This window comes from Nycticebus coucang, chromosome 1, assembly GCF_027406575.1.
Source record: "Nycticebus coucang isolate mNycCou1 chromosome 1, mNycCou1.pri, whole genome shotgun sequence".
Taxonomy (NCBI): Eukaryota; Metazoa; Chordata; class Mammalia; order Primates; family Lorisidae; genus Nycticebus; species Nycticebus coucang.
The window spans coordinates 45480982-45497737 of NC_069780.1; the positions used below are offsets into that span (position 1 = coordinate 45480982).

Genomic DNA, 16756 nt, shown 5'->3' on the forward strand with positions numbered 1-16756 from the left:
CATGCGATCAGATTCCACTGCAGGAAAAAAGAAAGCCTGTATGCCTTTTTTCTTCCGAATCTAATGTGAGTTCAGCCATACAAGCATATGGCTGAACTCGCACTGCTCAGAGATCGCAACAGTGTGAACCGGGGTTTACACAGCACATAACATACAACATCATACACAACTGAATAGCAATCAGAATATAAATGCAGGGGAGTCGGAGAGTTTGGCTCACATTCCACACGTGTGCACTGTGGGCCAGGGACGAGTCAGCTGCTAAGCAGGATAGGCAGCGGCAGCAAAAACACCCGGCGGCCAGATAATGTCCTTGGCATGCCGCATGTGGCCCACAGGCTGTAGTTTGAGGACCCCTGGTATAGAAAGTAGATCAGTCATTTCCAGGGGGACTACAAAGAGGGATACGAGGGAAGGCTTGGAGGTTCAGATCACATCAGTGTATACATTTGTCAAAACTCACTGACTTACTATAAGGGGATAATTATATATCTCAATAAAGCTGTTGAAAAAATTTGGAATTTGTATTCTGAAATCCATACTTTGCTTGAATTACCTAAGTACAGGAGTTTATTAAGAAGTTCCATCTTGGGCTTGGTGCCCATAGCACAGTGATTATGGTGCCAGCTGCATACACGAGGGTGGTGGGTTCGAATCCAGCTCTAGCCAGCTAAACAACAATAACTGCAACAAAAAATAGCTGGGTGTTGTGGTGGGCACCTATAGTCCCAGCTACTTGGGAGGCTGAGGCAAGAGAATCGCTTAAGTCCAAGAGTTTGAGGTTGCTGTGACCTGTGACGCCACAGTACTCTACCAAGGGCAACATAGTGAGACTCTTGTCTCAAAAAAAAAAAAAAAAAGTTCCATCATGAATCAGTGTGTAGCATGATTTTGAAGTTCCTTCTTTGCATCTATATAGTTTTAAGTTGTCAAAATTTAGAGGAAGAACTGGGTGTGTAAATCCCTCTGGGAGGTTTTCTGTTTGTTTTTTGAAATTAATCAGGGTTCCTCAAACTTTTTAAACGCAGGGCCAGTTCACTGTCCCTCAGACCATTGGAGGGCAGGACTATAGTTTAAAAAAAAACTATGAACAAATTCCTATGCACACTGCATCTATCTCCTATTTTGAAGTAAAAAAAAACAAAATGGGAACAAATACAATTCACGCCGCCGCATGTGGCCCGCAGGCCATAGTTTGAGGACCCCTGCCTCAGAATCCCAGGTGAGGAGAGTAAATAGCTGAAAATATGTAGTCTGAAAAAGCTCCTGGGGATTTTTTTAAAAGGCCTTTTCTCTACCAAAATATTCTAGAATGATATTTTTGAGTGTTTTATGGGTTTTTATTTGGTTGATTTTGTTTTATAAATCACCTTGATAGACGTATAATTTGCAAATATTAAAATGCACCCATTTTACTGCCCGTGACCCATATGACTGCAAAAAAGAAAAACGCACCTGTTCTAAGCATACGGTTTGAGTGTTGATGAATGTATATACCTGTGTCAACACCATAATGAGCATACAGAACATGTTTGTCACCCCAGAAAAATTGTGTCATGCACCTTTTCCGCCAGTCCCCTCACTCTGCCTGAGGCCTAGGGAATCAATGATCTCACTATAGATGACTCTTGCCCAGTCTACGGTTCTATAACAATGGCCTCCTACAGTATGTTCATTCATGTCTTCTGTATCAGTGCCTCATTCTTTTTTCTTTCTTTTTTTTTTTTTAATTAAATCATAGCGGTGTACATTAATGCAATCATGGGGTACCATGCGCTGCTTTTATATACAATTTGAAATATTTTTATCACACTGGTTAAAATAGCCTTTCTGGGTTTTTCTTAGTTATTGCGTTAAGGCAATTAAATTCTACATTTAGTAAGTTTCACATGTACCCTTGTAAGATGCACCATAGGTGTGGTCCACCAATTACCCTCCCTCCACCCATCTTCCCCCCTCCCCTACCCTCCCTTTCTCCTTTCTCCATATTCTTAGGTTATAACTGGATTATAGCTTTCATATGAAAGCTATAAATTAGTTTCATAGTAGGGCTGAGTACATTGGATACTTTTTCTACCATTCTTGAGATACTTTGCTAAGAAGAATATGTTCCAGCTCCATCTTTCTTTAAGGCTGCATAATATTCCATGGTGTTCCATTTCATGGCTGTGCAGCAGTTTATTTATCTGTTTACGTGTCGAAGTGTGAACAGTCTTTGTGTGACCATATTTTTTCCCATCGCTGTTAGATAATACCCAGCAGTGGGATTTCTGGGTTGTGTGTAAGTATATGTTGAACTTTATAAGAAACTATCAAGTTGATTTCCAGTTTGCATTTCCTGCAGGCAGTGTGTGAGTTCTTGTGCCACCTTCTCAGCAGAGCTTCATGGTGGTAGCCTAACTTTAGCTCATTTGGTGGATGTGTATTATCTCACTGTGGTTTTAATTTGCATTTTCCTTGCAATTGGGACTGATCTGAGCATCTTTTGAGCATGTACTTATTGGGCAGTCAGTGTTTTTTTGGTGAAATGTCTGTTGAGATGTTTTACCACTTATTTCTAATTATATTATCTTCTTTTTAACAAGTTGTGAGAATTTGTTCTGCATACCAATCCTTTATTAGATGTATGTTGCTTTTTTCAGTTTCTTAATGGCATTTTTCCAAGAGCAGAAATTATTAATTAACTTCAATGAAGTCCATTTTACATTTTTTTTCCTGTGATTTGTGTGGTACCCTATCTGAAAAATCTTTGCCTTCCTCCGTAACTTTTATAGTTTTTGTATGATCCATTCTGAGTTGATTTTTGTGTTTTATAGGATACAGGATTAAAGTTATTTATCTCATATGGCTGTCCAGTTATTTCTAACATAACTTGTTGAACAGACTCTTTTATATTTCTCAATTGAATTGCCGTAAAATCTTTGTCATAAGCCAGGAATACATTTCCATGTATGTGGAAATCTTCTCAAATGTGATGATTAAGTCTTGTTATATAAAGTCTATAGTCTTTTCCCATCAATTTTTTTAAGTGATAATGTTTAAAAGATTTTTATTTAGACTATTTACTAAATATCATTAATTATATAATATGGTGGACACGAACCAGTAGAATCTGAATGTTTAAATTTTTAAAAAATACAAATTAATGCAGAGTCCTGTCTTTTCCTGTAACATAGTGATTGCAAGTTGTTTTTAATGCATTGTGGTTTTTTGAAAGATTGGAACTAGATGGAAAGATGTTGTCTCCAAGTGTATCCGATGCCACTTTCAGCCACTGCTTTTGTTTTACGCAAACCCAGATGGCACAGCAGTTTCCACTGAAGATGCACTCAGGCAGGTTGTCAACTGGTCACATTACAAGTCTGTTGCAGAAAATATGGGTAATTCTTTTTTTTTTTTTAATTTTTTAGTATCTTCTATTATAATTAGGAATATTACCGGATGTGCAATGAGTGTTCAGGGTAATTTCAAATTCAGGTTTCAGTGAAGTGGAGTTCAGGAAAGTTTTAGTTTTCTTTTTTAATCTTTAGAAAAGAAACTTTCCTCATCAGTAGCTTCACATACCACCCACCTGCCATTATGGTCATGCAGCAGAAAAGAGGCTGCTTGGCTGGTAGCTCTGTTTCTAATAGTAAATTTTAAGCAATTTAGTAAACTGGAAAAGTCTAAAGCAGGCCATTTTTTGGATGCGTTAGACAGCATATATTAATAGAAATACGTAATCAATGTCAGTCCTCTAATTTTTAGGTAATTTTGTCAACCGTTAAAAATGTCTGAGAAAACAGTTATTCAAACATCTCTTCTGCTGATGGGAAGGGAATGATACATTTTTGTTTATCATTTTAAGGATGTGAAAAGCCCACAGTTTTAAAGTTAGATCATTCAAAAGAAAATGGATTTGGTGACCAGGCAAAACAGAGAGAAAATCAGAAATTTCAAACCAATACTATTTCATCATTTAACCGGAGCCATGCTCAGACGAGTGGCGGGAGAGGACCGGGTATGTGTCTGCGTTGTCATTTTTACCTTGTCCCAGAGAAGCTAGTGTTCTCTTTCCTCCCTTACTGGAGGGTGCTTAATTAGCTTTCACTGGCCAGGAAGAGAAAATAACAGGATAACAAAATTTGGTCTTTGGTTTATGCTTTTCTGTGAGGGCTGTCGTTTTACCTGACCTGTTTGATTTGACAAGTTGTTTGAGTTTCTTCGTGTCCTCAGAGCCTTGGAAGGCTTGGGGCGATCTGGACAGATACCAAAGGAAGCTGTGATGTGGTCTTTCCTTCAAGGCATTAAACGTCAACTTAGAGAAGAAAAACATGAGTTAATAATTTGGCATACATACCAAAATTAAATTTACTGCTAGTGAATACAACAGTAGTTCAAAATTACTGTAGTTGTAGTTTGTTCTTAAGCTCATTTTTATTCAATTCTCTCTCTTTGTTGTCCTCCATGCCTTTAATTTTCACAAGCCAAGTTTTGTGACTTGGATCCAAAATGAGATATCATGGTACTGTATGTAGTTGAGGTTTAGAAATACATAAAAGGCTTGGCATGGTGGCTCACACCGGTAATCCGAGCACTCTGGGAGTCCAAGGTGGAGGAGCCCTTGAGCTCAGGAGTTCGAGATTACCCTGAGCAAGAGAGAGGCCCTGTCTCTTCTAAAAATAGAAAAATAAGCCAAGCATTGTAACACACACCTGTAGTCTCTGCTGTTCAGGAGGCTGAGGCAGGAGATTTGCTTAAGCCCAGGATTTTGTGGTTCTGTGAGCTAGGTTGATGTCACGGCACTCTACCTTGGATTGTAGAGTGAGACTCTGTCTCAAAAAATAAATAAATAAAATGAAAATTTTAATTGCGTAGATACTCAGGATGATTTTATAAGCAGCTTATTTAAATACATATTAATGAAATGATGTCAGTTGATAAAAGAAACCCATTCAATCAAAGGGTAGGAGGATCCAGAATTAATGATCATCATTCAGAAAAAACTGTATTTTAAAAATTCTTAATGAAACTAATTTTTTTCCTCTCATGGATTGTTGATATTTTTTAAGACATTTTTGTGTTTCAAAAGGCACCTACTGGTAAGCCCAGGAACAATGTGGATGTGTTTGATCGGTGGTTCTCAACCTTCCTAATGCCGTGACCCTTAAAACAGTTCCTCATGTTGTGGTGACTCCCAACCATAAAATTATTTTCCTTGCTACTTCATAACTGTAATTTTGCTACTGTTATGAATCATAATGTAAATATCTGATATGCAGGAGACCCTCAAAGAGGTTGTGACCCACAGGTTGAGAATCACTCTGTTTGAGAATACAAGTGTTGGAACCAGACAACTGGGGTTCATATTCTAGTTCTATATTTATACTTGGGCATGTTTCTAATTCCTCACTGCCTCGGTTTTCTTACCTGAAATGGAGAAAGTAGTTGTGCCTGCCTCAGATTTAAATGAGTAAGACACCTGGCAAATAGTGAGCACTCCGTTACCTTGAGCTCTTCTTATTTTTATGGCAGGTTTCTTTTTTCTCCTTTATGTTTGCTTTAGGGGCCATACAGGAAACTTTTGAAGTTTTAAAAGATAACGTGCATCTCCAGTGTCAGTAAAAATCATATTGCTTTTTTTTTCAATTACGCATACAAATTAGCTTATTGTATACTTAATGTTCTGTGTTTAATATGTAACGTCTTAAAATTTTTATATAGTTCAGTTTTTATTTTTGTTGAGCAATTTGAAAAATGATCTGTATTATTATAAGAATGATTTCTTTTGCAGTTAAATTAAGTCATGTCGATCAAAGGGAAAAGATAAAAGACATTTCCAGAGAATGTGCTCTAAAAGCTATTGAACAGAAAAACTTACTTTCTTCACAAAGGAAAGGTTTAGAGAAGGGACAAAGAAAAGATTTAGGCCGACATAGCGGTAAGTTAAGAGTTTATAGCATTCATTTAAAAGGGGGGTACTAAAAATCTTATTTTAAAACTGAATTTTGTAACTTTAATATAATTATAATTTCCATGTATTTACATATTATATTTTATATATTTCCCCATATGATCTCTTAATACACCTGTACTAAATCTAAAAATGTAAATTTTCCTTCCTCTTATTTAACTGTATCCTGGGATACATGTGTTCGTATTTTGATGTTTTCACTTTATTTATAGATGTGATTTATTCACATGGCACAAATAATAAGGAAGATTATAAAAATAAGTGACAAGTACTTCTTTTCCAGTAATTTCTGACCTTCCCTTGTTCACTGTTAAAAGTTTACAGTTCATATAAGCATGTTTTACTTTCTATGGTTTAATTCTCTTTTCTTTATGGACATAGCATAATTTAACTGATATTAATAGACTTTAAAGAATGGTTTAAGATTTTTGCTGCAGCGACATCCTTTCACATATACCTTCGTATGTCTTTTTGTATATAGCCATAGAGTAAAATTCTTTCAGAGGAATTGCTGGGTCAGGTTATGTTAATTTCAATTTTGACTGATGTGACTCAGTTGCCTTCCTGAAAGGCTGAATCGGGCAGCACTCCCACCAACAGGGAACGGATGTCTGTTTCTTTACATTCTCAGCAGCAATTGATTAAACAAATTTAAATCTTTACCAATAAAACAGGTAGAAAGCATTTTATTTTTATGATTTTTGTTGATTATAAGTGAGATAGAGCACTTATTTTTTTTAAAAACTGCTTTCAGTTATCTTACAGTCTATCCTAGAAATCATTTTTTCAAATTTGTTTCTTTTCTTTTTTTTAATTTATTTTTTTTATTGTTAAATCATAGCTGTGTACATTAGTGCAATCAAGGGGTACAATGTGCGGGTTTCATATACAATCTGAAATATTTTCATCAAACTGTTCAACGTAGCCTTCATGGCATTTTCTTAGTTACTGTACGTAGGCATCTGTATTCTGCATTTAGTAAGTTTCACCTGTACCCATTCTAAGAATTTTGTTTCTTTTATTAAGCATAAATAGAGAAAACATTTTTTAATCTCAAAATAGCATGTGGTGTAATTTATTTATAATTATTACTTAATTTAAAACGGCTTAAAATTTCTTCTCAAACAAGGTTATTTGCCTTGTGACAAGTGGCTCTAAAGAAGAGTTTCTTTTTTTTTACTTTTTTAAAGAATCGGTTGAAGAAGATCTTTCACATTTCCAGTCTGGATCACCTCCTGCCACAAACGGCTTTAGACAACATGGGAATCCACATCTGTATCACAGTCAAGGAAAAGGACCATGTAAACATGACCGAGTTACCTGCCAGAGTCGAGCTTCTGCACCAATAAGTTCAAGTAAATCCCAGGTTCTTATTGCAGGAGAGAAAGTAACTGGCAAAGTTAGGAGTGACAGTGGCCCTGGATATGATACAGACGGCAGCCAAGATTCTAGGGATAAAGGAAGCAGCTGTAATAGCAGCAGTAAAAGTCGGAACCGAGGTTGGAAACCTATGAGAGAAACATTAAATGTTGACAGTATTTTTAGTGAAAGTGAAAAGAGACAGCATAGTCCAAGACATAAATCAAACATCAGTAACAAACCTAAATGTAGCAAAGATCAGAGTTTTAATAATTGGCCAAAAGAGAATCCAAAGCAGAAAGGCTTAATGACCATCTATGAAGATGAAACAAAGCAGGAAATAGGAAGCAGAAGTTCCCTTGAATCTAATGGAAAAGGGGCAGAGAAAAATAAAGGCCTCGCAGACAGTAAAGTTTACATTGATAACTGGCAGATGCAAAGGACTGAGTCTGGATACGAAAGCAGTGATCATATCAGTAATGGATCTGCTAATTTGGACTCACCTGTGATTGACGGAAATGGCACAGCAGTGGATATCAGTGGTGTTAAAGAAACAGTATTCTTCAGGTAATATATAAGTTCAATAAATGAGTTTTCCACCCACTATTCTTTCTTGTTAATTATTTGAAGTAACTTTCAAAATTTGGGTTAAATATAGTGGAAACAGCTTAACATACAGAAAGCTGGGATACTGCAGTTCGTTTGATATTTCTGATTTCTGTTTTTAATAATTAATTCCAAAAGTAACAACCATTTATTTTTAGGAAATTTGGAAACTATAGAACCATATGACCACAGTTGTTATCATTGTCAACTACCAATGTGTAGGACAGGTTTTAAAGCATGGACTTAAGTTGGTTTCATCTTAGTCATTAAGATGATTGTTTAATTCTTCAATCTATTGTAATTCAGAATTGTGGCTATTTTCTACTGTCAGTTAAGAGACATTTTCTTTTTAGCAAATATAAAAGAATTCAGACAACCAACCAAGTTTGGGTTTAATTCCAAATACATTTTACTATTTACATTTAATTCCAAATACATTTACTATTTACATTTACACTGCTGTGTAACCTCTAAAACATGCTTATGTTTTGTTAGAGTAACTGTTTCAGTAAAGACTTGAGGGAACATTTTTAACTTGCCAGGATAACTTTGTAACACTTCTTAGAAAGGAGTATGATAGGAAAGTAGAAAGATCAGGACTTTGTAACCAGATAGACATTGGATTTTAATTGTGGGGCAAACTAATTTTACTTTTGCAGCCTTACTCTCCTATTGTAAAATGAGGATCACCACTAAAATAATAAGTGTGGTGATATGAAAATTAAATAATAACATTCAACATTCCCCCACTGTATGCACAGAGCATACAGTAATTGTTTAACAAATATTGTTTTCTTTCTTTTTCTTAGAATAACTTAGACAGTCTGTGGGTGTGTGTTTTGTTTTATTTTCTAGTGACCAGATTAAGACAAACAACCTGAAACATGAAGGTGTGGACTGTAACTCTCTTCAGAGCAAAAACCACTTAGAAGGTAAAAAGTTCATTTAAATATATTGTAAGAATGGCGGGAAAGAATAAATGTCAGTACTTTGCTTCCTGTTGTGATATACCTGAGAGAAATCACATATAGATGGCTATAAAAATTATTTTAAAATAACTTAAAAATATCTATGAACAATTTCCTTTTTAGGTTAATTTATCATGTTTTAATAAAATACATGTAGAATGAAGAAAGTCATCATTTTTTGGTACTTGTCTATGCATGTTGAATTTTTCACATTTGCGGCACAAAGTTAATATTGGTCTTGTATCTCACTTTTTATTTAAGTAAACACTGCATTTGAAGTTTGTAGCCTTTTTGAATGTGCTTTCAGATATGTCATTGGTGTTATGGTATTAAAGTATTAGATTACTTACCTTTTCTACTTAGATGGAGAAATCTTTGAATCATGTTTTTTCCCAGTTGCAGCTTGCATTTTAAGCTTCTATACTAGAGACCCTGGAACAGTGATTTGGGACTCAAGCAAGCAGGACTATTTATCTAACTATGGCAGCTTAATACTTTACTTTTATTTAAAAGAAGGTACACATCTGTATTTGCAAAGAAAAAGATTATGATTTCATTGTTTAGAAACTGATCTCTAGAATATTGGTCCTTCTGTGACCACCCCCACCACTTTTTAAATAATGTACATGTGAAATAGGCAAACAAAGAGAACGGTAAGTTTTTCTTTGAGATAAGAGTAAAGAAGAAAAGAATGGTCCTGTTACTGCTGATAAGTTTATGACTAATGAGGAGAGAAGGTGGGAGAGTTTACGTTTAAGGCTTGTAAAGCCTGGGAAGAGAAAGGGAGGAACTGTATCAGTCAGGATGGGCTAGGTTCTAGGTTACACAATGGTAATAACTGTACACATTTCAGTGTGTTAACCCAAGTTTGTCTCTTGCTCACAGTACATGTCCAGTGGAGGTCAGTGTTGGAGTCTTAGGAATCACTCAGGGCCTCAAGTTCATGGGGTAGGGGTGAGGATCAGAGGTAAAGGAAGGTACAATTTAGAGGATCACCAGGAAACTCTTAAAACTTCAAACTGATAGTGACACATTCACTTCCACTTAAATCTCATTGGCCCAGGCAGGTCTTCTAACCAGGCCTAATTTCAATGAGGGTAAAAACGTGCAATTTTATGGGTGCCTGGAAGTGAATCGAAGTATGTGTGAGCAGCCTTAATGACTACCATAGAAGTTAAGAACAGATAGAAAGATTGATAAACAGCCCCTGGAAAAGTTCAGTTTGGAAACAATAACTGTAATGGTTATAGGTATAAGGATTATAGGTGATTTGTTAGCCACATATAGCAGCCCAGAAGCAAAGAAAATTAGATGTGTACAGGAAGAAATGTAAACAGGATTCAGGGTTGTTATGGGGAGCATCTGTGTGTGTGTGTATAGTATCTACCTGAAGGATTTGGGGAAGAAGGGTCAAGGAACATCTTTCCCTCCTCATTATTCATAAACTTATATGTAGTAGCAGGACCAGTCTTCTTTACTCTTATCTCAAAGAAAAACTTACTAGTTCTCTTTGTGTGGCTGTCTCTCACATCTCACATCTCACATGGATTTTAAAAAGTAGTGGGATCGGTTAGAAGGACCAATATTCTGTAGATCACAATTTCTAAACAAGGAGATCGTGATCTTTTTCTTTGCAAGGTGATTATTAATATTGCAATCAAAGGCAATGTTTTCAAATTTTAGAATTCTGAAGAATAAAAGGGATATAATTTTTCATAATAAAAATAGCCCTGAACCACAATTTTTAATGTTTTAGTCTTTATCATTCTTAAGGCTTTTGTGTGGAGTATTTTCTAGGTTGTACACATTAAATGTGATTAAATGTTAAATTATTTTATTTTCATCAAATGGCATAGTATCAGAAGGAAACACTTACATTAAGGAAATAACTTTCCTTTCTCATATTAGAATGTCTCGCCTGATAAAATCTGATAAAAGTCTGCTAACTAAATATTACAGGAAATGGTAAAGGGTTGGCCAGAAATCACAGCAGAAGTCAGTCAGCTTGAACAATAACTGCAACTCATTGCTCTTTACAAAATGATGCTTACTTCCCGACAGTTAGAAAAACACAAGGTCACAGGGATTTGGTGGTCAAAAGTACATTGCTATAAAAGCTTTGCAGTGGGTTTTCCCATTAATACGAAAGGGTATCTGTGTGATGCACTTAAGTCTTTTTTATTGTGGTGATTATATATAACAAAATTTATCATTCTATCTTTAAGTTATGTAGCTTAGTGGCATTAAGTACATTCACATTATTACACATACAACTATGACCACCAACCAGCTCCAGAAATTGTTTATCTTCTTAAACTGAAATTCTCTACTCATTAAAGAACAACTCACCAGTCTCCCCTCCCACCAGCCTCTGGAAACCACCATCTCTGAATCTGAATATTCTTGGCACCTCATTTGGGTGGAATCGTATAATATTTGTTCTTTTGTGTCTAGGTTATTTTACTCAGCATAATGACATATAGGTTCGTCCCTGTTGTAGTATGTAGCAGAACCTTACTCCTTTTTAAGATGCAGTGACATCCCATCGTATGATAGACCATGTCTTGTTTATCCATTTGTCTGTCAGTGAACATTTGGGTTGTTACTGCCTTTCGGTCCTTGTGAATAATGCTGCTGTGAACATTGGTGTGCAAGTATCTATTTCCGTCCCTGTCTTCATTTGCTGAGTATATACCTAAAAGTACAATTGCTGGACCCTACGATAGTTCTATGCTTAATATTTTGAAGAACTGCCATGCTATTTTTTTCTTTTCTTTTTTTGAGACAGAGTCTGACCATGTTGCCCTTGGTAGAGTGCTGTGGCATTACAGCTGACAGCAACCTTAAACTCTTGGGCTCAAGAAATTCTGTTGCCTCAGCCTCCCAAGTAGCTGAGACCACAGGTGCCCGCTACAATGCCCGGCCATTTTTTTGGTTGTAGCTATTGTTGTCTAGCTGGCCTGGCCCGGGCTCCAACCCGCCACCTTCTGTGTATGTGGCTGGCGCCCTACTCACTGAACTACAGGCGCCAAACCTGCCATGCTATTTTTTATGGCAGCTGCTCCATGTTACATTCCCACCAGGAATGCACAGGGTTCTGGTTTCTGCATATCCTTGTCAACACTTGTTTTGTTTTGTTTTTAAATAAGTATCTTCCTGTGGTTTTACATAACCCATTCTTTATTTAATAAAATAGATTACATTATATTAAAATTATTTTTTACTTACTAAACTTCAGAGCCTACTACTGTTCTCCGAGCCAGTCTTTGGCTTGAGACTTCGTTCATGCTGCACCTGTAGTATCTGTGTGTATATAGTCCTCTCCTCCAGTCGAGGGCTGAAATGCAGGGCAAAGTGATGTGGGAATCCCCACCCTTCTTGCCTTGCTTGGTTCCGTCCCACCACAAGACACAACATAGTTTGATTTTGTGACTGTGTATGGTTTTCTTGGGTCTCTTGTATTTCTCATGTATAAAATGAAGGCACACTTACGTTACTGACCTATGGAATCATTTATCTGTCAATATCTAAAAGACTTAAAAAGTTAAAGATCCTTAGAAATTTTTTATTTTCATATTTTATTTGGTACATAGATCATTTTAGTATTAGTCTATATAAGTATGTTTGATGATAAAGAACCAAACTGTTTAATAATGCCATTATAGTTATTTCAGTGATTTTTTTTTTCATTAATAGAGATGTGATATTAGGTTCATCTACCTATACCATTATGGGTTCTGCTGCAGACATCCATCTCTATGCTGCCTGATGCTATTATCGGGGCACATTGTTGAAATTGCCTCAGTGCCCCTTGGAATGTGTTAGCCCCCCTTTTAAAATGGAATTCTAATGCGAGGAATTGCAAAAACCTTAAATTACTTTAAGAGGGAAGAAATGCTATGTTCAAAATCACGTAGTCAGGAGGAAGCATCACATATTTGAAGAATCAAATAGTTTGGTATATGGAAGGCTAGAGTGCACACGTGGAATTCACAAGATGATGGCAAGAGGGACAGACAAAAGCCAAATGATAATGAAACTTTGTAGGGTGGGGTCTTACATAACTAGATACACCAAAATGAGAAGAAGGAACAGATTTGGGGGTTGTAGAGGGATGCCAAGCTTATTTTTTAATTTGTTGAGTTTACTTGCCAGATAAATAAGATGTATTAGGCACATAGGAACCTAAGTCGAGAACTCAGTAAAGATGTATTTGGTAACCATCAGCATTTGTGGGGATCAGATGCCATAGACATGGACAGGATCATGCGGGAAAATGGGAAATTGAAGGGCAAAAACTAGACAAAGTAAGGAACACGAGGTGTTCTGAGGAAGAGCTGTAAGGTAAGGCTAGAGAGAAGGAGCAGCCTTAGGAAAGCACGGTGAGGAGCAGCTGGAAAGGTACAGAATGTACCACGGACGGGGGCACCGCAGGCAACAGGGATGGGGAGCTTCAGCGGGAGAATGGCTGCAGCTTAAGCTGAATAATGATTAAAAAATTCCAGTCTGATTTAGCAGTTTGTAAGTCATTAGTAATATAGGAAAAGCAGTGTTAGGAGAACATTAGAAATAGAAGCAAGATCAAGGTAGAGCTGAAGTATTTAAAGGTAAAGTACATTTAGAAGTAAATGTTTGTAACTTACATTCAAAGGGTTCACAGAAAAAAAAAAAAGCCAATATGGTGTTTGGACTTTACTCTCAAGTGGTTCAAGGAAAAAACCCTATTATTAAAATATTAATAGTAGGTGAATCCAGAGAAAGGATATACAGGTATGCTTTGAATTATTTTTATTTATGTATTTTTTTATTCTCTTTTGCATTTTTTAAATTATTTTTAATCTTTCAACTTTCTGAACTTTTTGAAAGTATTTCCAAATAAAAAGTTTTAAAAGATTACAGTAAAATAAAAAGTAAATAAAAGAAGTAAAGAATTGAATTTTGTCTGTGAAAACCTTTGCTATAAATAGCAATGAGGCATTGCCTAGCTACAGGTGTCCTCAAACTGCGGCCCGCGGGCCACATGAGGTGGTGTGATTGTATTTGTTCCCGTTTTGTTTTTTTACTTCAAAATAAGATGTGTACAGTGTGCATAGGAATTTGTTCATAGTTTTGTTTTGTTTTTTTTTTAACTATAGTCCGGCCCTCCAATGGTCTGAGGGACAGTGAACTGGCCCCTGTTTAAAAAGTCTGTGGACGCCTGGGAGTAAAACCAAGAGCTTGGTTTTGGTTTTGTATTTTTCTTTTAATGGAGATGCTTGGGCATTTATATTGCAGAAGATAAAGAACCTAATGATTTATAGAGGGAGAGAGAAGTGTAAAGAATAGAACAGAACAATAATTGATAGAGTAAGACCCATGAGGTGGAATGAGAGGAAACAAGGGAGAGAGACAGAATTTGAATAAAAAGTAACAGCAGCTTTTATGTGACTAGACAGATGAAAAGCAGTGCAGGTGGCTCATGCCTGTAATCCTAGCACTCTGTCTGGGAGGCCAAGATGGGAGGATCGCTTGAGCTCAGGAGTTGGAGATCAGCCTGAGCAAGAGTGAGACCCCATCACCACTCAAAATAGAAAAATTAGCCTGGTGGTATGGTGGGCACCTGTAGTTCCAGCTACCTGGGAAGCTGAGGCAGGAGGATCACTTGCGCCCAGGAGTTTGAAGTTGCTGTGAGCTAGACTGAGGCCCGAGGCCATGGCACTCTGGCCAATTGGCCGAGCAAGACTGTCTCTCAACAACAATAAAAATAGGAGTGCGTGTGTATTTGTGTTAGGTATTGATACATGTGTATTTGTGTTAGGTGGGACAGTTGAAGTAGTATTTATTCCCAATGGACTTTTCTATGAGGTAAGGTTAGCTACTGAGATAAATACACAGGTTAGTAGTTCACAAGGCAATTATTGGCAAAAGTTCTTGTAAAGGTCTTTCGAGAACTTTTGCCATCTGCCTTTGGAGTCTGCAATACTTTGCTTAATCTCATTTGATCCCAGCAGTCAGACTTTGTTCTAGCCAAGAGTCCTGATCATGGAAATGACAAATAAAAGTGAAAGAAGTTAATCGGCAATCAAAAATGTTTGTTGATTCCCTTCTTATTACATACAAAGTCTGTACCTCTACTTTCTTAAATGAACTATACTACCCTTAATGTTGTGCTAAATCCTAGAATTAGTAAGTAAAAGGTTTTATTGGAAGAGCTTGTACGTTTACATAAATTTGATAATTTCCTCTAAGATGTTTTTGGCAAACTGAAGAGTTTGTGTATTTGAAATAAATACATTAGGAAGTGTATTTAGAGAAAGAGGCTCCTTTATCCGTCAGTTTTCTTTGGTGCACATTATTCTGATTTCTTAGACTGATAACACGTAATTTCTTCTCTGTTGCTGCGGCCCACCCACAGCACAAATGGTATTTTTAAAACATATTTATAAACTTTCAGGATTGAAATTGAATTTGTAGCAAAATAGCAATATTGGTTTTGCATTTAAATTATAATTTCAGTGAGAAAAGAACTCTCACCTTTTCATTTTGTGACATCCCAAAATTTAGTTATCTGATAGTATAGATTGTTATACATTTAAAAGTATCTCTCTACTCCTTTTTAATATGTGCTATATTGAGCCAGAAATATTTATCCAGTTAAAATTTTGTGATTATTGTGACATATACAAATTTTATTTAAGTGTATTCTTATTGTAAATTAGGTCGTTGATTAAATTACTTCTTTTGAAATAATTAGTGGTCTGATTTTATTGCTGTATAAGTCTGTTTTAAACCTAGGTCATCTTTTCAAATGAAATATGTATTTTGATTTCTTGAATATTGTGCTTTGGGTTTTTTTTACATACAGCATCAAAATTTGTATTGTTAAAGCTTCTGGTCTTGACGTGGAGATTTTTTTTCTATGCCAAGGTTAAAATCAGACTATTTTAGATAAGCAAATAACCTGGAGCCAGAATCCGCCACAAAGACACACATAGATGTCTATGTCAGCAGAAGAGAAAAATAACACATCTATTTTTAAGTTAGTTGGAATTCTGAAGTCAAACCACTTGGTTGCATGCCCGCCACAGTGATATTAAAATTTCAAACACATGTATAAAGACCTCTGCTGCCTCCTGCTGCCCACTGTGTGGATACTCTTAATATAAGTAAAGAATTATTCAAGAATTAAATATTTTCTTTTTTCTTGTTTGTGCATGTTAAGATTATGGAGAAGCTAAGAAGTAAAATAAACATAATTTCAACTTAAAAATTATTCAAGCTTTAAGCATTGAGAAATTACTGAGGTTCTCTTTGACATATATACATACATGTATTAATCATAAAACAGCTATTGAAGCGAGTGATAGTTTCTGAGCCTCAGGCAGTGTGTCAGGCTTACACATGACTGTTTCCTTAAGCATGAAAAATTATATATTCCTACTAGAGAGATACTCAGATAAATTTTACTGCCTTTATTGATATTGCACTTGTGAAAGGGAGGGATAAGATTTGTCTCAATTCATACTTATTTGGTCCTGAATCAGTGAGTTGGGAACATGGTGAGAATGGGGGGGGGGGGGATTTAGATAAAATCAGTATGTTTTTCATGCAATTGTTCATTCATTCTGCAGACTTTAATTCGAATATCTTCTATGTGCTAGACATTGTGCCATCCTCTGGAAAAACAGTAACATAAAGGCACAAATGACACAAGCAGAGAGATTGTGGCAGTTGAGTAGAAGAGTGTTAAATCTTAAACAGACGAATACCAGCCTAGTTCCCCTCATTTTATTTACTATGCGAGGCATGTGACAGGGTATTAAATTCTCATACATATTTCATGACTCTTGGAAATTGCTGCTAACATTTAACTTGCAAAGCCTGATCATAA

At 36.1% G+C, this 16756-nt stretch overlaps 1 protein-coding gene across 1 annotated transcript in view; it reads left to right on the forward strand.

The window, feature by feature from the left end:
* USP53 (ubiquitin specific peptidase 53) overlaps nt 1-16756 on the forward strand; it is a 64448-nt gene that overhangs the window by 39525 nt on the left and 8167 nt on the right. The window contains exons 10-14 of the mRNA XM_053572567.1: nt 3218-3380; nt 3848-4000; nt 5774-5920; nt 7144-7879; nt 8774-8850. Of these exons, the coding sequence (XP_053428542.1) occupies nt 3218-3380; nt 3848-4000; nt 5774-5920; nt 7144-7879; nt 8774-8850 (1276 nt within the window). The remainder of the gene's footprint in view (nt 1-3217; nt 3381-3847; nt 4001-5773; nt 5921-7143; nt 7880-8773; nt 8851-16756) is intronic.